General features: G+C 44.2%; 1 protein-coding gene and 1 pseudogene across 2 annotated transcripts in view; both read left to right on the plus strand.

The window, feature by feature from the left end:
- The window catches only part of SPATA48 (spermatogenesis associated 48), a 58,494-nt gene that overhangs the window by 22,037 nt on the left and 12,066 nt on the right, over positions 1-24,391 (plus strand). For both annotated transcript variants that reach the window (XM_049641265.1, XM_049641266.1), the window contains exons 3-7: positions 3,571-3,647; positions 8,434-8,572; positions 10,443-10,510; positions 14,220-14,261; positions 15,481-15,588. In XM_049641265.1, the coding sequence (XP_049497222.1) occupies positions 3,571-3,647; positions 8,434-8,572; positions 10,443-10,510; positions 14,220-14,261; positions 15,481-15,588 (434 nt within the window). The remainder of the gene's footprint in view (positions 1-3,570; positions 3,648-8,433; positions 8,573-10,442; positions 10,511-14,219; positions 14,262-15,480; positions 15,589-24,391) is intronic.
- LOC125931036 (2-hydroxyacyl-CoA lyase 1-like) lies at positions 720-1,669 on the plus strand (annotated as a pseudogene).

Below are 24,391 nucleotides of genomic sequence, written 5' to 3' on the forward strand. Positions count from 1 at the left end.
ATATTAGCAACATAGGAAATTAAAGAGCTTATTACTACTGATCCTGAAAGCAAAATAAGAAAATATCCTAAACTATATAGTTTGCCAATTCGTTTAGCATCTTAGGTTAAATGAACAAATTTCTTTACAAATACAACTTACCAAAATTGATACTAAATAAAATGGAACACCCCCGATTGATTATGAAATGAATGCCCCCAATTTATTAAAGGAATTTAATTTTTCTGATCAAAAAATCTTCCCACACTGAAAACCCTAGAATCAGATGATTTCGTTGCTGAATTTTGTCCAACATCCTAGGAAGAAATCACATCAGTCTAATGTAAGTTATTTCAGAAAATAGAAGGCACACTTTCCAACTAGTTTTAGAGGTCTGACTTAACTAATATTTCTGAACCAGACAAAGACATTACAAAAATAAAAAAAGAGGAAATTACAGACTAATATTCTTCATGTACAGAGACACAAAAATTATTACCAAGCATTAACATATCAAAACCAGTGATATATAAAAAGGTCAGTATATTATGATCAAAGGAGGTTTATGTCAAGAGTGAAAATATTTCCTTAACGTTCAAAACTCAATCAGTAATAATTCATCCTACTGGTAACCATCAGTATGTTCTCTATAGTTAAGAGTCTGCTTCTTGGTTTGCCTCTTTTTTCCCCCCTTTGCTTGTTTGTTTTGCTTCTTAAATTCCACCTGTGAGTGAAATCACATGGTTGATATCTGTACAGAAGAATTGGGGGATAAGGTAAGGCCTGCTGTGACTTTGCTGGGAGTCACCAATGTTCACCAAACAGCTTTTAGAACCATTTGATAGAAACACCAGGGCAGTGTCTTCCAGAGAGCAAGTGGTGGGAAACTCTGGGAGGAAAAAAAAAAAAAAAATGAAGAGCAGGGAAGATGCTTCCAAGAAATGTGTTAATGTAGGATGGAAGGAATCTGCCTGTCTTGTCTGATGGAGGAATATAGGGGGCTGCCTCCTCCATGCTGGGTATAACCTCCAACGGGCCAAAATAGCACAGGAATTAGCTTCTCCCAAATCCCTGCCTGTGGGTGATTACACAGCCTTCTCCCATGCACAAGAACAGGTGCACAGAGACTGTTTTGTGGTACATGAAGGAGCAAATATAATGGACGCTGGGCGCACTGTGCTTCCAAATGCCCTTCCTCGTCACAGGCTTGCTGCTGGCACCTTGGGAACGATGGGAGCCGGTTTGGGATTGGCCATTGCAGCCTCTACGTTGGCCAAGATAGAGCCCAGGGCAGTGGGTCTTCTGCGTGGAAGGAGACAGTGTATTGGGGTCTTCTGCACCGAAGTGGAAACCATCTGCAGGCACAACTTGCCATTCGTACCTTTGGTGGTGATTCACAATGGAATTTGTCAGTGTCGGCGCGGACGCTTGGAACGAAATGTTAATATTTGAAGATGCTGCTGCAGTGGCCCCTCCAGTCTGTCTTCTGCCAAACTCACATTATAAGCGAGTTATAACTGTGTTTTTTAGAGGCAAAGAGTATCTTGTACAAGCGCCAGAAGAACTCCAAAATTCACTGAGCCAGAGCGTGGCAGACACAACTAAACCCTCTTCTATCAATATCATGACTAAGCCATGAGCCATATGGAAGGCCCAGGATTTTCACTGGCTGGCCCACTGTAATACATAAATAAAGATCCCAGAGAGTGGTCTTGAGGAGTTTTCTCTTTCTTCTAAGATGGAATTTTATTTTCCACAGCAAAATTACTAAAATATTAAAATTAAAAACAATTTCTAAATGAAAAAAATATATAGAGAGAATTCAGCCTAGCAACAGAACGATTACATGATTTCACTAGATGTAGCTTTTTAAAAAAAATTTTTTTAACGTTTATTTATTTTTGAGACACAGAGAGAGAGAGCATGAACAGGGGAGGGTCAGAGAAAGAGGGAGACACAGAATCTGAAACAGGCTCCAGGCTCCGAGCTGTCAGCACAGAGCCCGACGCGGGGCTCGAACCCACGGGCCGCGAGATCATGACCTGAGCCAGAGTCGGGCGCTTAACCGACTGAGCCACCCAGGCGTGCCTCACTGGATGTAGCTTTAATGAAATTTAAAGAAATACAACAAACAGGTTTAAACAGAGACTAGAAATAGGGGAAGGAGGAAGTGTTGTGAACAGGAAAGTGGACAGTGGTAGCATGGAAGGTAAAGATGGCAGACAGAATGAGAAAGTCTAGTATTTGCCTGATGGGAACTTCTTAAGAAGAGAATAAAGAGAATCCATTGGCAACAATGGATTGGGTAACAATGGATTGGGTAACAATGGAGATTTGCCCAAATTGGGGGAAGTTATGTATTCTGAGGTTAAAGAAACATAACGAGTCTTTAGCCAGCTGAAAAAATATACCTTCTCCTAAACACATTTTCTCCGTGGGAAAATCAAGACGAATATCCTAAATATTGCCGGAGGGTGGGGACGGGGACGCAGAATACTTGCAGACAATTATACTCCGTGTACTTCCAAAGCAACAATAACCATCCAGAAGCCAATGAGGTGTAGGTAGTTTACCAAAGAATCATAGCCATTAAACTAGAATTCTAAATTCACCTGGAACAGTATTAAAAAGTGAGGATGAGTTAGTTAAGAAACAAAGCTAGAAGTTTCTATCCTTGAGAGATTTACTGAAAATTGAACTCCAGCCAAAGAGAGTGGAACCAGGAAAGAACAAATTGGGTACCAGAAGCAGAAGTAGACAAAGAACCACTGGTAAAATACTGTGGAAAATTTAAATGAATAGTAATACTTAAAGATTCTAATGACAATTACAATATAATAATAATATATTATATATTTAATTACATATATAATATATTATTAAAATATAATAATTATATTAGATAGTATATATAATATATATTATATAAAAATATATTATATAATATAATATATATTATATAGTTAAAATTAATATTAATAATTATAATAATCAACGAATTTCAATGAAATAAGACAAAAGGTAGGAAAGGGGAAGTGTATCAGAGCTAATGTCCTATTGTTAAAAGACAAGTCACACAAGACTTAAAAAAGTTTTTTTTAAATGTTTATTTTTGCGACAGACAGAGCTTAAGTGGGGGAGGCACAGGGAGAGGGGGAGACACAGAATCCAAAGCAAGCTTTGGGCTCTAACTCATGAATTGTGACATCATGACCAGAGCCGAAGTCAGACGCTTAACTGACTGAGCCACCCAGGCGCCCCTAGACTTTTTAAGATGTTTTATTTACATGGTGCTAAAAACATCATTTGCCAGCATTTAAAATTCAAGAGCTTTCTCATAAAAATGTGACTTTCCATTAACTTGAATACACATGTTGTAAATTTTAGCTTAATCACTTAGGAGACCATACATAGAAAGTAAGTTTCCAAGACAATTGAAGAAAGTAGGGAAGCATTAAGCCTGGTCTGTGGAAGGGGTGCTATGAAAGGAGAAAAATGGAGAACAAGGGAAAAAGAAAGCATGGTTGTAGAAAACATTAGCAATTCCCATGTGTATCTGATCTCCTTTCACTTATTATTCACAACTTCTAGGAGGATGGAGAATCACTTTTACAGCCAAACAGGAAATATAACGCGAAGGACTCATTTTACAAGTCCTCGACACAAAAGTAAGCATTTTTCCCAGTAGAGTTTTGATTTAAAAATGTATTTCTTCTGGGGCACCTGGGTGGCTCAGTCGGTTGAGTGCCTGACTCTTGATTTTGGCTCAGGTCATGATCCCAGGGTTGTAGGATCGAGCCCCGAGTCAGGCCCCGCGCTCAGCACAGAGCCTGCTTGGGATTCTCTCTTTCTCTCTCTCTCCCTGTGCCCCTCCCCCTACTCTCTCTCTCTAAAATAACAAAATTAAAATTAAAAATAAGGTATTTCTTTCATCTTTTGTGACACGTCCCCCTTTGTGTCCACAATGTCCTGGATGCTGTGAGTAATTCAGAAAACATCAGACACAGATATTTACTCACACTGATGGCTGAAATAAAACAGGTCAAGGGAGAGTCTTAAAGAAAATCTACGGGTAATAGAAGCATAAAACCAAAACATAAAAGAAATGGTCAGTGAGAGGAGGAGATAAGAGTACAGCATCATAGAAAACAAGAGCAGAGAAAGCCTGAAGGGGTTCATTTACGCAGTCAGAAACCATATTCAGCTTTTGCGATGTGTCTGTGCCCTAGGCTGTGAGGCTCGTCAGGGAATAAGGCGGACGGAGATCTCTGCTCTCAAAGAGCTCTCATTCTAAAGGCAGACGGACAATAAGGACAGACATAACACATAAATAGCTCATATCCTAGAAGATGATGAGGCTGTGGAAACATAGAAGAGAAAAGGTAGAATGGGAAGAAGCATCTGGAGCGTCCTGTGTATGGACGGTAGGCTTCCGTAGTGAATAGGATGTGGGGAGGGGGGGCTCCTTAATTGATGGGGTTTGAGAGCAGCTCAGAAGACATAAGGGACTGACTTGCAGATGTCTGGAACGAGCATTTTCCAGGCAGAGGGAATATACAGCCGTTTGGAAAGCCTGTGTCGGAAGTGTGCATAGGGTCAGGGAAGAGAGGGGGGCTAGGGTACCTGGAACAGAGAGTAAGGGGGACATTAGGAAGAGAAGATGGCAAAAAGCAGGGAGTGCCCAGAAGCAGATGTCCAGGGGCATTTTTTTTTTTTAATTTTTAATGTTTTTATGTATTTTTGAGACAGAGAGAGACAGAACATGAGCAGCGGAGGGGCAGACACAGAATCAAAAGCAGGTTCCAGGCTCTGAGCTTTCAGCACAGAGCCTGGCGCGGGGCTCGAACTCACAGACTGTGAGATCATGACCTGAGCTGAAGTCGGATGCTTAACCGACTGAGCCAGCCAGGGGCCCCGACATTTTAACCAACTGTAAACACCAGGGCTTTACCTGTGAGGGAAGTGAAGGTCTAGCAGAGAAGCGGCAAGATCAGACTTGCACAGGAAAGCAACATGGTGGCCACTGTGTCCCCAGCCAACTGATTGGGTCAGGGAGAATTGGGAGGCATCTCTAGAGGTCAGGTAAGGGCGGCTCGTTGGGAAGGTGGTAGGAAGGTGTCAGCCATGGCTGGCTCCTGGATGTGTTTTAAAAGTAGAGCCGACACAATGTCCACATTGGAGGTCGTGAGTGTCAGGGAAATAGGAGTCAAGAACAATTCCAAGGCTTCGGGCTAAGCAGCCGGATGGACATGAGATTGATTGCCATTCCTTCAACACGGTTGGAAGCAGGGGAGCGGGTTCGGAGGGAAAGGTCAGAAGCGCATTTTAGAAGTGCTGAATATAAAGATGTTCATGAGACATCCAAGTGGCTAAGGCAAGTAGGCAGTGGGGTGTGTGGGTCTAGGGTTTGGGAGAAAGGTCCAAGCTAGAGAAATAAGTGTGTGTGTGTGTTGGGGCGGGGGGGAGGGGGGTCATGGCCTAGAGACAGGTGTGAACTGGCAGGCACGCAAAGGGTGTAGGGAGTGAAACTGCAAATGGCCAAGTACGACGAGCACTGGGAAGGGGTGATTGCAATTGCCCAGTGGGCTTTTTGAAGTCAGCAGGGCCACAGAGAGTGGAGAACCGACAAGGATGTGTGTGCACCCAGCAAAGCACTCCACCCGCCTCCCCAACCCCTCCCTCCCGACGCTGTGCTGAACCCCACTGACGTGCTGCAGATTCCAGCTTCGTGGTTTTCTTTCCTACCGATGGCACACCCAGCACCCAACAGGCTCATGAAATATACATATGATCGGATATTTTCCCAGGCGGCTTATAAAAATATAAAGAGTATATAAGAAACGTGGGATCAAAATCAGAATCATGCTTTCTCTCTCTCTCTCTCTTTCTCTGCAACTCTTGCTAGCAGAAGAAAGCAGCATCGGGGTATTTGTTGACGAACATGATGCCATTTTGTTCATGAAAATGTCACTGAGTAGCCCTTCCTCTTGTGTGTTTTGTGCCTAAGAAATGTTCTGGGAGATACCCGTCCGTTGTGCAAGCTTGGGTTTCAATCATCTTTGCTTAGCTTGCATCGAGTTGAAAATGAACGCTTTGTAAAGAATGTTACCTCAAGCCCGTTTTGCGGCTGAGCTGGGGGGAGGAGAGGCAAATTCGATTTGAACATACACTTGCAGATTCAAAGGCAAAATCCTACTTTTTTTTTTTTTTCTGTGAACAGTGCCAGTTTTTAATTAGGGATGATTTTCGTTCTAACCCCTATTTCAGCCTACAACAGATGAGTCAGCAAAATTGCTAACTCGTTGTTGGGATTAGGATGCCGCATTGTCTGAAGTCAGCGCCCCCTGGCCTGAATCGCTTGTGTAGACCATGGGTGTTACAAGTCTGTATGGCAAGTTTGCAACAAGATCACGTGCATTGTCTCCCCATTGTAAAACGACTTCAAAAAGTACGGGAACCTTCATTTCCGCACAGTTCTTTTCATTGGTATCTCGGCCACAGCTTCTTATTTTCCTTACAAAGAACGTTGTTCGTGTGTGAGCCTTCATTAATTCCAAGTGGTAAAAATATCTATCCTGTTAAAATAGGCTGGATCTTGGGGCACCTGGGTGGCTTGGTCAGTCAAGTGTCTGACTTCGGCTCAGGTCATGATCTCACGGTCCGTGCGTTTGAGCCCCGTGTCGGGCTCTGTGCTGACAGCTCAGAGCCCGGAGCTTGCTTCGGATTCTGTGTCTCCTCTCTCTCTGCCCCTCCCCCATTCATTCTCTCTCTCTCTCTCTCTCAGCCTCCCAAAATTAAAATAAACGTTAAAAAAAAATAGCCTGCATCTTTTTAGCAACTCATGAGAAAACAAATGACTGTACTAATTCGTATGACTGTTCTAATGAAGATGACCGTACTAATTTATACTGTTTACCAAGCTGCGATGCTTTAAGAGCACTACTCAAAAAAGCCAAATAAACTTCATTGACATTGAAAAAAGAAGAAATACATGATATGGAGCTGGATTCCGGAACCATAGAGCAAGTTGAGAAAAGAGCTCTGGAGAAGATGTCGACAGCCTGGGGGCCGGTGGTGAGATCCCCGGTTCTACCTGCCATCTCTGGGGCTTTGGCAGCCTGCAGTCTTTTGGGCCCTCAATTTTCTCATCTTAAAAATGAAGGATTACAACTAAATGGCCTCTGATTTCCTCTCTGGCTTTTGATTTTATCCCCTATTGTATTTTTTTGAATGTTTATTTATTTTTGAGGGGGGCAGGTAGGGGCAGAGAGAGAGGGAGACACAGAATCCGAAGCAGGCTCCAGGCTCTGAGCTGTCAGCACAGAGCCTGACATGGGGCTTGAACCCATGAACTGTGAGATCATGACCTGAGCCGGAGTCAGACACTTAACCGACTGAGCCACCCAGGAGCCCCTGTATGTTGTTTCTTATCTGCTCTTTTATCCCAAGCACCTAGCACAGTGCTTGAAATATAGTAATTTCCAAATAAATATTTGTTTGGAGTCTATTTCACTGCATCGGGCATGTATATCTGTCAAAAAGAGCAGAACTTTCAAAACTTGAAATACCATCTAAAGATGGTACCTTTAGATCCAAATCCTACGTATACAATCCTCGCACTTACTAAGATGGCTGGACTCCTTGTACCATTGGTGTGGTGGGACAACGGGAACGTGGCTCACTCTTCAGAGGCAGATAATCTGCATTTGCATCCTGACGTCGAGCACCAGTAGCTGAGCGACCTTGAGCAAACAAATTCCATTCTCTAAGCCATCGTTTGTTTATTTGTTAATGGTCTTTCGGCTCTGCTGCGAAGGTCAAATGATTTTTCTTTTTTGTCAACTATAAGATGTATATAAATAGGTGCATTGGTTTTCCACTGCTGTATAGCAGATGACCACACATAAATCAGCTTTAGACCATAAGACTGTGGTCAGAATGTAAGCGTGCCCCAACGGGGTTCAAGACTTGGGGTTTCTCAGGCTAGAATTGGAGAGTCAGCAGGGGCTGGATCCTTGTCTCCCAGGAGCACTGAGATTGTTGGCAGAATTCCATTCGTTCCAGGTGCTGGGCTCGTGAGATGTGTCTTCAAGGACAGCTGAAGAGTGTCTGATGTGTTCTTGTCTCTTTTTAGGGGGTACCTGTTTAGGTCAGACCTACTTAGGAAAGCCCACCTTTGGATTCACTCAAAGTCAACCAGTTAGGGGACTTAATCACATGGGCACAATCCCTTTGCCATATAAAGTTGCCATACAAAGTATCGCAGGAGTGACCTCTTGTCATACTTACCCGCTCTGCCCACGCCAGACGGGAGGTAGTTATATATGACATGGACCCCTGGGGGGCAGGAATCTTAGGGGACACCTTAGAATTACCTGCCTGCCATGAGACCACGATGACTCATACCAATTGCAATATGCATTTTTCATAAAATATCATTATTTAATTTCACAGAGCTTATGAAGTTGTTCCTTGGGATAAGATGCTACCACCGAAACTCGATCCAGAAGAAACAACGGTGGAAAAAGCTGCTGACCCGATTTCACAGTGCTTTACATGGAAAAGATATGAAGGGGTACCAGCAATAACCCAGGTCAGTGATCAGGGACCTTAATTGCACAGGCATCATTCCTTTTCCTATGTATAAAGTTGCATTTTCGCAACCATGCATTTATTTCTAAGCTGAAGTCCAAAACTTTAATACTCATTCTGTTGTAAGAAATATGGAAAGCACGCATAAATATGTACACTTATGGAACTGAGTTCCCTGTTTTGATATTTTAACATTGTCTATGTTGGACTTTTTTCTAAAGTTTATTTTGAGAAAGAGAAAGAGCACACGGCACAAGCAAGGGAGGGGCAGAGAGAGAGAGAGAGAGAGAGAGAGAGAGAGAGAGAATCCCAAGCAGGCTCCATGACAGTGCGGAGCCAGACACAGGGCTCGATCTCACGAACCATGAGATCATGACCTCAGTCGAGATCAAGGACTTGGATGCTCAACCAACTGAGCCAACGCATCACTTTTATGAAGTGAAAGCCACGCTCCTTGACAGGCCATGTCTCCAGTTCTATTATTTGCCCCCACTCAGCCTCCCCTCTTCCCCCCCCTGCCCCGCCCCCCGACATTGTGTTCCTCTTGCTTCTCCAGTCCCACCCCCACACCGCACTCTACCGCGTCACTTTCTACGCGGAACCTCAGTGGAGTCCTCATGGGCCATGCTCTTCCTCAACACGCCATGTTGTTTTGCAAACAGGGCTCCGTTGCCTTCAGTATTCCATTTTTTCCAGGCTAAATCCCGTGAATCTTTCAGGTGTTATCTTGGACCTCACTTTTACCTTTCCAACCCTGGATTAGATGTCCCTGCTCTGTGCCTGCAAAGCATCTAGCTCCTCCTTCCATTGACCTCTCTTCCTTTGGTTCTGTTCCTCGCCCTGCAGAAGTCTGACAAGCACTGGGGCCACCTCTCATAATGTAGCTCTTTCCGATGTAAAATAGCATAGCACTAAAGAGGAAGATTATTCTATTGACATACGGTTCTAACCAGGGGCTCTTAAGAGGTTCATGAACCACAGGGTGAGAAGCCCACATTATTTTGAAAAACTTTTTTGGCTTTTATAGAGAAAAATGGCAGCGAGAGAGGAAAAACATGGCTACAATAATATAAAGTCTCGGCACGGGATTCGCACGTGCCTTGATTCTTACGGCTGTTTTTAAGAATCTCTCACCTACTTTAAAATATTTTTACATCTTTTGAAAATTAGTCACTTTTTCAACGTATCTTTGGCATTTAATTAATCATACCAGGATCGGAAGTTCTCCCCGGCAAGATGAGGTTCAAAGCTTAGGGTCTGGGCAGGACTGAAAAGGGGAGACCAGCCTGGGGCTGCAGAGAGTGAACCTAGGTGGATCCAAGTGAAACATAATCTCTGGGATGAAAACAAAAATGAGACCTTTTCTGGGGCACATGGGTGGCTCGGTTGGTTAAACGTCCGACTCTGGCTCAGGTCACAATCTCACAGTTTGGGGGTTCGAGCCCCCCCATCGGGCTCTGTGCTGACAGCTCGGAGCCTGGAGCCTGCTTCAGATTCTGCGTCTCTCTCTCTCTCTCTCTGCCCCCTCCCCACTCATGCTCTATCTCTCTCTCTTTCAAAAATAAATTAAAATGTCAAAAACAAAAAAAATGAGACCTTTGTCAGGACTTCAATCCAAAGGAGTTGGATGAGGCAGATTCCAGCTGTGGGAAAACAAACCAGGAAACTGTGGGTCTGAGAGCAGAGTAGAGACCAGAGGGGCTCTGGGGCAAACCCCCAAAGTGTTAAGGATGCTTGGGGAGTGCGTTCTGTTGGGAGCCTGGGGCTTACCATTGATGCGCTGGGGATTGTTAAGAGCGCTGGAGATTATATACGAGAATTTACGGTAACTTGTTCATTAACTATGTCCTTCATTTTGATGCCCATTTTAGATGGTTGGTGGACTCTGGGACAGATTTCAAACAAGATCTTTCTTGGTACCCATCAAGCCAGTGACTTTGTAAGTTTTATCTCCTCATGATCTCGTTACTAAATTTTTCACTAAAACATCTTTGTCATTAATATATCTGGTGCTCCATGGGGCGTCTGGGTGGCTCAGTCGGTTGAGCGTCCGACTTCGGCTCAGGTCATGATCTTGTGGTCTGCAAGTTCGAGCCCCGCGTTGGGCTCTGTGCTGACGGCTCAGAGCCTGGAGCCTGTTTCAGATTCTGTGTCTTCCTCTCTCTCTGCCCCTCCTCTGCTCATGCTCTGTCTCTTTCTGTCTCAAAAATAAATAAACATTTAAAAAAATTAAAAAAAAATATGTCTGGTGCTCCAGCCCACGGGTGAGAGAGGGGCTGAGGGGTATATCCTCTGGAGAATATTCCGGAGACCTCAGACTTCCATCCCTGGGACAGGAAAGAGAACCCAAATCTGTCTGCCTTTTCTTACACCTCCTTAAAATTTAGACTATGAAATATACCACAACTATTTAAAAATAAATTGTCCTTTAAAAAAAAAAAAATTGTCCTAAAAAAAAAAAGATGAGGTGAAAGTGTGCCAAATTATAATCGAATTGAACTGCCGCGTCTACTGTTACAAATAGTGACAATATTGAGAAAAATGTTGTCTTGTCAGCAAACTTAGATTTTGCCGAGCCGTATTCCAAAAATAATGTGTAATTTTCTTGATAAGGATCGTTTAAAATATGTTTTGCCAATGTGTAAAACATCTCAATATAAGAAATAAATTCCAGTGTATATGTTGAACGGCAGTCATTTTTTTGAAAAAAGAGTATGACACTCAAAAAATATAAGACTCTCAAAAACAAAGCAAGCTGATGTTGCTGGTGATCATATTCAAATATCTTTTAAAAGAATAAAGATGGAAGGCATTGGTACCCGTTCTTACATTACATGAGCGCTAACAAAAATACCTTATTAGCATCTTATTTACATCATGTGGTGAAATGGCAGATCACTCACGCAGATGATAAAAATTTGTATTCCGGTTTGTACGAATCATTGCATTTTTTAAATAAGAAACCATCCGATGAATGAAAAGCTTTATGTCTTAGTCGGTAGGCCACATCTCTGAACTTTCAAGAATGCCACTCATCCTGCAACCTTCGTCTATGCAAAGGTTGCACTGAGGGTCCCACACTAAAACCTGTATGGGAATGTTTCTGCAGCTATGCTCATAGTGCCAAAACCTAGAAACAACAAAGTTATCTTTCAACAGGCCAGTGGAAAAGTATACACTGGATAAACATATACATGAATATACAACCAATATTTTAATGTTTATTTGTTCTTAATAGAGAGAGAGTTATAAGACAGAGACAGAGCACAAGCAAGGGAGGGCCAGAGAGAGGGAGACACAGAATCTGAACGAGGCTCCAGGCTCCGAGCTATCGGCACAGAGCCCGACGTCGGGCTCGAACTCATGGACCAAGAGATCATGACCTGAGTTGAACTCAACCGACTGAGCCACCCAGGCGCCCCGGTGTGTGTGAATCTTAAATGCATTTTGCTCAGTGAAAATAGCCACACTGAAAAGGTCACATATTGTATGACTCCATTTATATGACATTTAGAAAAGGCAAAACCACAGGAAGGGGATAGAAAAATGGCGGCCAGGAGTTGGGAAGGGGGAAAGGGATGTGCATGGAGAGCCTATAAGGGGAACATTTAGGGTCATGAACTGTTCTGTATGGTTCTGTGATGGTGGCCACATGACTCTTTGTGTTTGTGAAACCCAGAGAACTAACCACCACAAAGAACAAAGTTTACTGAAGGCAACGTGAACTAAGTACATACATGGAAACACCGATACGTATCTACATACATTCCTGCCCAGGGTGCCGGGGGAATCCAGGATGGAATGCAGATTGTGACAAATGACTCCGTGCTACAAATAAATGACATGACTACACTTGAGTGGATGGGGGCAAAACCGGGTGGTCTTAAAAAAGGCTGGGCCCTAATAAATTTGGAAATAGTATTTTGACCGAAAAATGTAAGGCTAAAGACAAAAGGAATGCATGGCATATAAGCGCTATACTCCAGGTGGTACGTGTGTACCCGCAGGGTGTGTTCCCGCAGGGAAGTGGGTTGGTGATTCTCATACTTCTGACATATAAGGTTGAACAAAATGAAACTTTTGGTGGGTAACAGGAGGCAAATTTCACGCTGTCAGGAGGAAATACGGGTAAGTAGGGGAGAAAGGCTAAGAGATGATCAGGATGTACCCTGTGAACTCACGTTTACTTTAACACAGATAGCAGATACAGAAATAGACATAAATATGCGGGTATACACAGACTCCTACACATCCACCCATCCCTAGCTCTGTCCGCTCAGAGGACCTGGGAGCAGGGACACCCCAGCAGCCACAACCATATCTAGCACCCACATGCTGGCTTTGAATCACCATTCTCCGATCAAAGAAATTGTGAGACCCTTGGAGAAATGGCTGATTCTGGGGTGGGTGTGGGGAAAATACAAAACAGACCTGGAGTTCCTTGTGAGGCTGTAAATAACGGGGATCTTATGCAAGTCACTGAACTCCGTGCTATGGCCGTTTCATCTCCACCATGGAGGATTAGACTGGATGGTCAGTAGGATCCACTCAACGTGAAGATTCTGTGTCTCAGCAAACCAGGGGCTTTGCCAAATATTGCCCCACCAATCACTAAGGAGGTGTGCAGCAAAAGGGAAACCTAGGGGGCGCCTGGGTGGCTCAGTCGGTTAAGCGGTTAAGTGTCTGACTCTTGATCTCAGCTCAGGCATTGATCTCAGGGTCATGAGCTGAAGCCCCATGTTGGGCTCTGTGCTAAGCGTGAAGCCTCCTTAAAAAATAGGGGGTGGGGGTAACCCAAGAGGGGAGCCTCTGAAATAGGGCTAAAGAGAGCAACCAAAGGGGCGCCTGGGTGGCTCAGTCGGTTGGGCGTCCGACTTCGGCTCAGGTCATGATCTCACGGTTCGTGGGTTCAAGCCCCGTGTCGGGCTCTGTGCTGACAGCTCAGAGCCTGGAGCCTGCTTCGGATTCTGTGTCTCCCTCTCTCTCTGCTCCTCCCCTGCTCACATGCTGTCTCTCTCTCTCAAAAATAAAGATTGAAAAAAATTAAAAAAAAAAAAAAGAGAGCAAGCAAAGACATGTGTGTCCATGACACTTGGAGTCAGTTTATCCTGCTTTGGCTTTTCACTTAAAACTACATCTTTAAATCACCTCTGTTTACCATTGCAAACTTTTATGTTATTATTTTATTTTATTTTATTTTATTTTATTTTATTTTATTTTATCTTATTTTATGTTATTTTATTTTATTTTATGTTATTTTATTTTATTTTATTTTATTTTATTTTATTTTATTTTAAGTTTATTTATTTACTTTGAAAGAGAGAGAGAGAGAGAGAGCGAGCTAGGGAGGGGCCGAGAGGGAGAGAGAGAATCCCAAGCAGACTCCACACTGCCAACACAGAACCCAACATGGGGTTTGAACTCACAACTGTGGAATCATGACTTGAGCCAAAATCCCGAGTCGGATGCTTACCTGACTGAGCCACCCAGGTGCCCCTACATTACAAACTTTTAGAGGTTAATTCCCAGGAGGTATCTCCAAAGAGATTAAATCCCAGGAGGTATCAATAAGAGAAATACTGTAACCCTTGGATGCTTATTAAGTGAACATCACTAATTCCATTGTGCACATTTTCTCTTTCTCTAAGTGTGAGCCCAAGTTCCAGAAGCAAATACATCCCTCTTTATACGTAAGTGATACCGTTTCTTAATGTTTTAAAAATTACTAGATTTACATCTAAATTGTAATTGCTTTCAGCTCAGTCATGTCTGTAATTTATTGTTTAAGACAATTTATACTTTCGAACAGAGTTCTAACGTTTTGCCAGCCCAGAGCCTGCTTAATGTCAGGACTTTCATCACAGATTTGTTAAAGATTATGATAAAAGAAAGAAAGGGGGAGCAGCATTTTTTCTGTTTCCCCAAATTGGTTATTTTATGAAGTAAAATACCCTGGATGCTCCTAATATTGGGTGTTGTCAACCAGAAAGGCTTTTATACTCGATGCGGAAGATACGACGTGCTCCCTAACACTAAGTACGGGAAAATGTGTCTCCTTTTTCTTCTGAGTTTAAATGTGGCTCTCCATGGAGAAGTCGCAAGACTTCTCACCGTGTCCTCACAGTAGTAGGGCTGTGTGGGCCCCCTAATCCCACTCCCGATGGCTTCGCCCTCGTGACCTGAGCTCCTCACACCTCCTGCTCCCGTCACCTTTGGACATTAGGATTTCAACACAGCAATACGGGAGGAGCATAAACCTTCAGGTCATGGTGCCTTGGAACAGAGTAAATCCAAGAAAATGGAGGTCCTGGGCCTTTAATCTTTGCCCTTGCTGCCGCCATTACTGTTGCTTCTTCTGCCCTACGATGGAGCTGACTACTCTTTCCAACTAGTGGCCCCAGCAATGGGACAAGGACACTACGCCCTCTGGCTGACAGCACCTCCGCCTTGTCTCAGGGCCCTGAAGGCACATGGCTGGGCGCCCCGGATTCCCGGGCACCTGCCCAGGTTCCCATCTCCAACAGGAGCCCGGTTGGTTCTGGCGGATGCCGGTCCCTGCCTTGCCCCCCGGGGCCAGCCTCCTGTGAAGGAGCCTTCCTGGGCTGCACAAACAGCTTCTTTCTTTGCACAAGAACACAACCCACCTGTTCCTCTCACTCTGGCCCAAACTTCAGATCACAAGAGCCTGGCAGGTGTTACTCTGTAAAAGAGGAAATCTCTTTTCATAGTTTTTTAAGGCAAATTGTTCTACCATCATGGTTATTATTATTATTGTTGCTGTTGTTGTTGTTTCAGTTTTTCACCGATTTTAGCAAATAAGATTCCCTTTGAATGTTAGGGCACTGTTTACCTCTTCTTCTGTTTTTCTTATGAAGAAACACACGTTTTCTTTTCTTGTCACGCAAACAGGGGTTGTGTGCAGTCTACAAATGCCGATGATGTTGACAACCCCTTTGGAGACATCACATCTCTCGCCAAGCCTCGGGGCTCCAGGATTCTTTATACAAACACAAGTCGGTGAGTTCCACTTGTAATTACTCCCCTTATAGTGCCATTTGGGGTGAAACATGGTGATGGGCTTTATCATAAATGAGGGAATACAAGATGGCCTGCCATCGAATGTAGTTTAAGAAGAAAGACGCCTGCTGTCCCAAAAGAAATGTAGCTCCCCACAAATGAGATCATAATTCTGTGCACTGACGGACCGGGGTGCCTTGATGCACAATAATGTAATATATCTAATATTCCATGTTTTGCATGCATGTAAAAAATATATTCACATAAGCTATAAAGACATTTCATATATTATAAAATTTAAATATTTTATAAATATAAATTTTATATATTTATATATTTTAAATATTTTGTATATTTAAAATTTATATATTTCATAATATACAAAATATTATATATGGTATAAGTATATTATATCATCTATATTTTATAATATACAAATAATATATACAACAATATATTTTTCTATATAATATACTTATATAATATATAACTTATAACATGTAATATATATTATATATAAAAATTTAATTTGATATGATATAATATAATTTAAAAGTGATAATGTATAACTTATAATTTACGATATACAATATATTATACATAAGGATATAACATAAAGTTATAATATATAACTCATAATTTATAATATATTATATATGAAATTTATAAGATAACATATAACTTTATATATAAAACATATATCATATTATATAATATATTGTACATAGTATATATCTTATATAAAATAAATACAAAATATATTTAATATATAATATATAACTACATTTAATGTATACTATTTTAAGCTATATATATAATGTGTTTATGTATAATCTATATATATCTATATATAGATATATATAGATATATATACATATATATTTGCTTTCACCAATGGGAATATGGGGGCTCAGAGGTCAGTCACTTCCCTAGGACTCACCAGATACAGCTGAAAGTTGAAATCCTGTGCTCTTTTCATAAGCCACTGAGTTGCTGACTGCCATGGATATTATCCCAGCAGTTTCTGCGGGGAGAGACAGACAAACTTGCAGATTTCATGCAAAGCCAAAGTGTGAACTACGACAGTATTTTCAATGTTAATTGATTCCTTGTTTGTTTTTTAAACATCAGTTGCTCCCATGAGACAAACAAGTTGCATTTCGCACCAGCTGTCCTTGGAACTTACTCTGTTGCCGGTTAAATTTAAGCAATGCCGTCTCCCACAATGGTCTTAAATGTCCCTGTTACCTTTTCGGACTATGTAAAGTTTTTGACCACTTGGGCAAACTATGAAGTATGTTTCGAATCTAACTTTGGTGTTAAAATATAGTTGTGTAACTTATCTCACTTAACTCTCTACATAACACACCCAAAGGAAAAGGCAAGAGAGCCTGTAAAATGCTCCAGGCACTGTGTTAAGAACTGTGGTTAACATAAAGATACAAAAGACAAAGACTTGGCCCTCACGTAGTTTAAGAATCTGAAGGGCAGATAAATGCTGTACACAAATAATTACGATAAAAAGCAGGATGAAAGAACTCCCCCCAAAAGTTAGCTTAGCGTTTTCGAAGCTCAGTAGCACAGAGAGGTCACTTTCACTCGTGAGACACACGGGATGCGTGTGACGTCTGAGCTGAGTCTTGAGGAAGGATCAGTTGGTGTGATTCTTCCATAAATTTTGCAAGGGAGTTACTGCTATTAAACAGAGTAATTCTAAAGATTTTAAAAGGATATGAGGATGGAACCACGTTAAAAATATCCTACAGGTCTAAAGGTCTAAAGATTTATTTTGTTTTTTTCTTTTGAAATGTGCCTTTAAATTCTGCAACATTTTATGAGACATGCTGGCCAAAGAATCCAAACATATTCTCTTGGGTCATTCCTCCAAGAGAATGAAGAGGGGTTTGGCAAGCATTGTAAGAATTTGATGTAAAACATCCTATTTAGCCTGAATAACTTTGGGCCAGTCTACCTCGGCTTGCTGTGGATTTCTGTTTCTGAGGAAGTGAAATTAAGCGTGGCTCCCGGAAAAGAAATTGAAGACGTTGGTTGCACTTGTCCGATTTGGCCACTAGAGGGCCACCAGGCTCGCAAAGTTTGTTTCGAATCCGGTTTCCATGTTTAAGGTCCTCTTAACCTTTTAACACAAAGAAATGGTTTTCACTTTTATTATGAAATATTAATAGATACATAAATATGTAGTGTCATAGGTAACATATAAAGTGAAATAACAAATAAAAGTATGTGTTTTCCTGCCTCGCTAAAGAAATAGTATTTGACTATTTTAGTACTTTACTAATGACTTCTAAGCCATGTGTGGGTGCCTCCCAGCCTCACCAACCGGATCCCGCTTCCCAACCCAGAAGCCACGAGTCTTTGTGCTTTTCCTTACTTTGTTTTTTAGTTTTACTACATACATGTAGATGTCTAAACAAAATATATTTTTTTAAGTTTTATTTATTTATTTTGAGAGAGAGAAAGAGAGAGACCCCATGCAAGGGAGGGGCAGAAAGAAGGAGATGGAGAATCCCACTGTCAGCACGGATCCCGACACAGGGCTTGAACTCACGAACCCTGAGATCATGACCTAAGCCAAGATCAAGAGTCAGATACCTAACCGACTGAGCCACCCAGGTGCCCCATAAAACATTTTGTTGATGTTACGATACCGCATTGAGCCGAAAGGCAATTCAATATGATGCCATTTGCATAAAATCCAAAACCCAGAAACATATAAACTTACTAACTTTGTGCTAAGGAGAGGATGTGGAAGCACCGTCCTATTCAAAAGCAAGTATCACTCTTCCTTTACTTTCTCATCATAAACTTTCTTAAAGAAAAATGTCTTCCTGATATTATTTTTAGGATTCTCCCCACAATTCATGATACTTAGTCATGGTGGAAATATGAAACCACGTTTCAGACAGTCAAGGCCACCGACTCCTAGTTCAGGTGGTTCCATTGCTGGCATCACCGATCTCCCAGAAAAGAGCAAAGGTTTGTCAAACTTCCCTCATTAATTGATTTTGTTTCCTGGCTACCAAGCCATCTGACATGGCCGGGGGGTTTTCAAATTGCTGGTGATTGTACTCATCGTTAAAAAAAAAAAAAAAAAAAAAAAAAAAAAAAAAAGCTTAAAAGCTATTGTAGAACCAGATCTGATCATTACAGAAAAAAAAAAAAAATACAGAAAAATTAGTGATGATAAAAAATAGGACCAAACTGTCTTACAAAAGCATACTCGAAGCACATAACTATCGGCGTGCTATGGAACAGCCTGTGCGAAGTCAGGATCCAAAATCCAAAACCCTGCCCTTTCCTGAGAAAATGGAGAGAGCGGCTGGAAATGGGTTTGCAGTGGACCAGCTGTTGGAGCTCCTAGGGTACCCTGTCCTGCATCTCACCTGGTCCAGCCCCTTGTCTTACCAACAAGGAAACTGAGGCGCAGGGGAGGAGACACGCATGCCCTGGTGGGAGAGCCCACTGGAGACGAGCTGGCCATGAACCCGTGCCTTCCGCCCCCACGCCTGATGCTTTCCGGACACCGCTGGCCTGTTTTCCTAAAGCAGCCAGGCACCCCCCACCGCCCCCCGACTGGGCTGTCTTCCACTAGGCTGTAATCCTTCATTTCAGAACTTTGCAGGGTTTCACATTTACTGTGCCTTCACCCAATCATCCCTGCGATGAAGCCTTTGCAAATAACGAGCACTTGTCCAAAATGGATCCCCAGGCAGGTGCTGGCCAAGGTCTGACATGGAAGAGGGTGTGTGTATGGGGGGGGGGGGGTGGTGCCTTCCTGCCCGTTGCCGTGGCGTGTGGCACCTTTAACAAACAAAAAACCCCCAAAGCCTTACCACAATCCAGGTTAGAGAATGGGGCTATGAATAGTAGTTCCTTACGCTGGCCAGCCGACACTTCTGCCTTTTCGGAGGGCTTTCCCGTCTACGCTCTCATTTGATTTTCAAACTAGTGTGGGGAGGCCAGAGGTGTGCCAACAGGTTCTCTCCCCATTTCACAGATGAGGAGGCCGAGGCCTGAGTGCAGGATGTGAAAAAGCCACAGGTCAGTCATCTTGGGAGGGGCCAAGAGCAGATCCTTCTCACCCCCCACCCCCCCGGGCGAGCTCCGGGGGTGGGGGGGGGCCTTCTTCCCACAAGGACACGCCCTCTGCCTCCGGGGAAGTAGCTGTTCCGGGGCTCCAGCCTGTGGACAAACGAAGCCTTCCGGCTGTTTCTGTGTCTGCTTCCATTTGGAGAGATTCGAAGACCAGAGAAAGAACAAGTATAGGCACTTGACGAGGATAATGATAAACCTACAGTTGCTGAACAGATCTTGGGGCCATGACGTGTTACGCTCTGAGAAACACGGCCCCGTGACCAAAATGATCCTGGTCCTTCAGCCGCCTTCTCTCAGCCCTCCCTGAGGGCCCAGCCTTGACCCTGCCCAGCCTCTGCCCCTCCTGCTGCACCGTGCCCCGCCCCCTACAGGGGAGCTACAGTCCCCTGACCACAGCGCAGTGTGGCTCAGAGAGCTTCAGTTCAGTGGTCCAAGGTCACATGGCTGGGAGGGGCGGCCCTGAAGTTCACGGCCAGCCTCTCTGACCTCTGACCCTGTGCTGCCTTCTGTCTCCCTCTCACACGAACCCCCACCCCCGCCTTACTTTTCATCGGTGGTCTTTGCCCCACTCGGGTTTTTCCAACCTCTACATGTGCATTAAAAGTGTTCTCATTGATGCGAAAGCCATCAGGAATGGGCCTGGTTGATTTCTGCCTGGATGTGTGCCTGACACAGAACGGCTCTCAGGGCAAGATTGTCGGATCAATTTGAACTTGAACGTGCACCCACACCCTGAATAAATGCCCAGCAGCGGAAGGAAGCTGAGCTGTCCCGCCTGGGCTGGGGGCCCTGGGTGTGAGGGCACAGGGGCATCTCCCAGCAATCTGTCCGGGGCTCCTGGGTCCAGCTGGTTCTGCCACCTGCTACGACCCGGGACTTAGACTTTCTCTAAAACCTCACTTTCAGCATCCATACGATAGGCATGATCCTTAGGATCCACAACGCAGGGTCTGGCGAGAATTAAGTCCGTTTGCACAAGCATTTAAAACAGTGGCTGGGACACAGCACGCGCTCACAGGGCTTTGGTCCTGTCTGTGGACGGGGAAGAAGCTGTCTGCGTGCTGAAATCCCAACCCACATACACCCTGCCTGTGTGCCACATACAACACGCTGTCCCTGCGTTTTCTTTATTTCCTGTTTAACTTTTAATTACACACCATCTGTGCTTTCTTTTCTAAGGGGCTCACTAAATTCCTTACGTTCTAAAATTATTTAATTTGTATTTTATCATGCCAGGTTGAGCCAAAGCAGTTAGTTGCAAACTTAGGCAATAATTTCTTCACATGTGCCCGTTAATGGACAAAATCCAGGCTTATTCCGGGGTACGGAAGAAGGTGTTTAAAGGACCAGAAGTTGTGGAGAAAGATAAAAAAATGAAGACTTCTCTTATTTTTATTCTTTTTTGATTTTTTTAAATGTTTATTTAGTTTTAAGAACGAGAGAGAGAGAGACAGAGCACAAGGCGGGAGGGGCAGAGAGAGAGGGAGACACAGAATCCGAAGCAGGCTCCAGGCTCCGAGCCGTCAGCACAGGGCCCGACGCGGGGCTCGAATTCACGAACTGTGAGATCATGACCTGAGCCCCCCAGGCGCCCCTCTACTTCTCTTATTTTTAAATGAGTTCCTGCTTTTCTCTGCTTTCCCTAAGTGGCGGAAGGGGGTCTTTGAACGTGGAACCAACCCAGAAGTCCACGCGAAAGCCTGCATAGTGTAGCACCTTGAATAGATGTCTCCTGCCCCTAGAAAATCATGTCACCTGTCAGCAGCAGGGCCGGGTCCCCCGGAGGCGACTCTATTCTTGCCAGAAGGTCAACATGTGGCACTCAAGGTGGGAAAAAAGTCCCCTTGTGATATCCCTGAAAAGGGGCAATTTGAGCAGATTTAGAAGCGGAGTGGGTGAGGACTTTCGTTTTCAAATATTTGGCAGTGTATTGAGCAGCTGAATTCTTTTCTTAAGCCTAAGCGGCTTCTCTTTAATTTAGCCTCCTGGCTCATGGTTTGTTGTTATTGGATGTGATGTAACGTAACATTATGTCATTATTATAATGTAATGTCTAATACCACTTGGCGTCAATAACCCGTGCGCCACAAGGCACGTATAGCTGTATGATGTTTTCTATCAAGTTCTTCTTTCGATTGACAAAACCGTTCCCTTCCATCTTTGACTTCTTAACTGCTCTAATGGAAGGGCTATGACTTTAGAGGCATTTCAATTCTGCAGGTGTTTTTAGGGGCAGTGGAAAAAATATCTCACACAGAGGAAGGGGATTTCCTCTGTAACATGCATGGAAGCTTTAAAGAAGGTTTGGGGGAAAGACGTACGCATGAATAATTCTGCCTCGGTTTTTGCTACCTCTCCCTGACATACAGCTACTCTTGAAGAAAATTCCAGCAAATCCTAAAGGGCACTTCCTAGAATTTGGCAGCACTGATTTGATCACCCAAGTCCCTCCAACAGACCTGAAAATGCAACTCTGAAATAGGGATTTCCAAACCTCCATGCACAGCTTATCTAGAATTATCTAGACAGATTTTGAAGATCCTGATTCCCAAGTCACCTCCCGCCCTCCCCCTCCACCCGCACCAGTGAAATCAGAACGTCTGGGGGCTGGGAGTCAGGCATGGGTACCTTTGAAAAATCCCCGTGAGTTTCCAGTATGTGGGGACATTTGGAAACCACTGTCTGAACATCTATATAGCTGGCCTCTGCTGGATAAACCTCATAGGCTCCACCTACCGGGCTCCTATTTTAGAAATTTCTCATTGCTTTAAAATCTTGTATTTCAACTGAAATGAGTTGAGCCCCACCTAAGTGCTGAAGATCCTCTGGTTGCTTTCACATTCATTGAATCCCTTGAATCCCGGAGGAGCCTTAAAGAGGTGAATGGTGTCCTATCCCTGCTGCAGGTGACCGGGCTGGAGGGCTTCCCTCGCTGGAGGAAAGTCTCACAGTTGGTTAAGGGGCACGTCAGGCTTGGAAGGGAGGCCTGGGTCCCCGTGCTTTTCCATCACCTCATTTACCTAGTCTCCCAGGATCCAGTAACGTGTACGGTTTCTTCTGCTATTGCCATCGACGTAAATTCCCTTCACTCTGTTAGAGGGGAGATACCAAGGGGCCACACCACGACCCACGTCCAGGGGTTGGGGGGGACACCCAGCATCTGCAGTGGGAACCGCTACCTCGTCCCCACCAAACACATCTATAGCTGGCATCCTCACCCCCTCTCGTGGCGGAGGCACTAAGGCACCGAGAGATCACGTCTCCGGTCCAGACCTGCGAGCCGATGGGCCGATTCCCCGGGTTCGAATCTGGGCCCTGACCCTCGGGCACACACCTGCGTCGCCGCCCCCTCTCCGCCGTCTGCCCCCTCCCCTGCCACTGTAAGAAACAACGTCCCTGAAGCCCCGTGCTTTGAAAATTTTTCCTCAGGCAAATGGTTCCTGGACATCTCCTTTGGTTGATTGGGTTTGTGGGAAGGCCCCAGATGCAAGCAATGCGCCCGGAGGAACCGCTCCCTTGACCGGGACAGAGGCTCGGCATTGCATTGCGTCTGTGCGTCCATCTAGAATGAGGGACCGCGCCAACATCCTGTCATACTCTCAAAGGAGTGGCCCAGGGATGGGAAACGCCAGCCGCTGAGTGAGCAGAAGGGCAACCTGTTGTCTGGCCCTGTCCCTGCTCCCAGCACATCAGCGGTGGTGATCGTCCTCCCTCCCTTTAAGCCCTGAAAGGATGCTCGGAACTCGAGTCCACAAAGATCATGTTTGAGTGAGAGCCAAGGTTTGCACACAGTAGGTTCTTGCTCCTTGAAATACAGTTTATGTATTTATTTTTCAAATGTTTTATTTATTTTTGCGAGAGACAGAGAACACAAGTGGAGGAGGGGCAGAGAGAGAGGGACAGAGGATCTAAGTACAGACTCAGTACAGACTGAGTCTAAGTACAGACTGACAGCACAGAGCCTGACGCGGGGCTTGAACTCATGAACCGTGAGACCATGACCTGAGCTTATGTTGGACGCTTAACCAACTGAGCCACCCAGGCGCCCCCTTGAAATACAGTTTAAATTCCCTGTTGTCCCTCGCTCCTGAGGCCAAGGCCACAGGTCTTAAGCAGCAGGGGGGAACTAAACCCACACAGCCCCGCTCCAGCCTCACCTCTCCCTCAGCAAATAATTTACTTAAAGGCACTTGTGTGTAGGGGCACCTGGGTGGCCCAGCCGGTTAAGCGTCTGACTTCAGCTCAGGTCATGAAGTCAGGGATCGTGAGTTCAAGCCCCACATCAGGCTCTGCGCTGGCAGCTCAGAGCCTGCTTGGGATTCTCTCTCTCCCTTTCTCTCTGCCCCTCCCCTGCTCACTCACCCTCTCTCTCAACATAAATTAAAGAAAACGAAATTACATGAAATCGGGAATGCAGTATAATAGCGACAAGAACATATTATTTTCAAATCACGGTCATGTGTCTCCTAGTGCTGGAGTCAGCACGACAGAGTCACGTGTGGGGCACAGGTTGGCTGTCCTGCAAAGAACCAACGTCTGCCTTCAACGGGAGACAGCTCAGCCGTGAATCACGTCTGTAAAATACATGCCAGTTCAAAGACTAGGAAAACACGGCTGGAAAGAAGTTTCTACGGTCCTAGAGTAGGGCCACTATTGGGGCATCTCCAAGTCAGCATTTCCTGTTTGC

Source organism: Panthera uncia, chromosome A2 (genome assembly GCF_023721935.1).
Source record: "Panthera uncia isolate 11264 chromosome A2, Puncia_PCG_1.0, whole genome shotgun sequence".
Taxonomy (NCBI): Eukaryota; Metazoa; Chordata; class Mammalia; order Carnivora; family Felidae; genus Panthera; species Panthera uncia.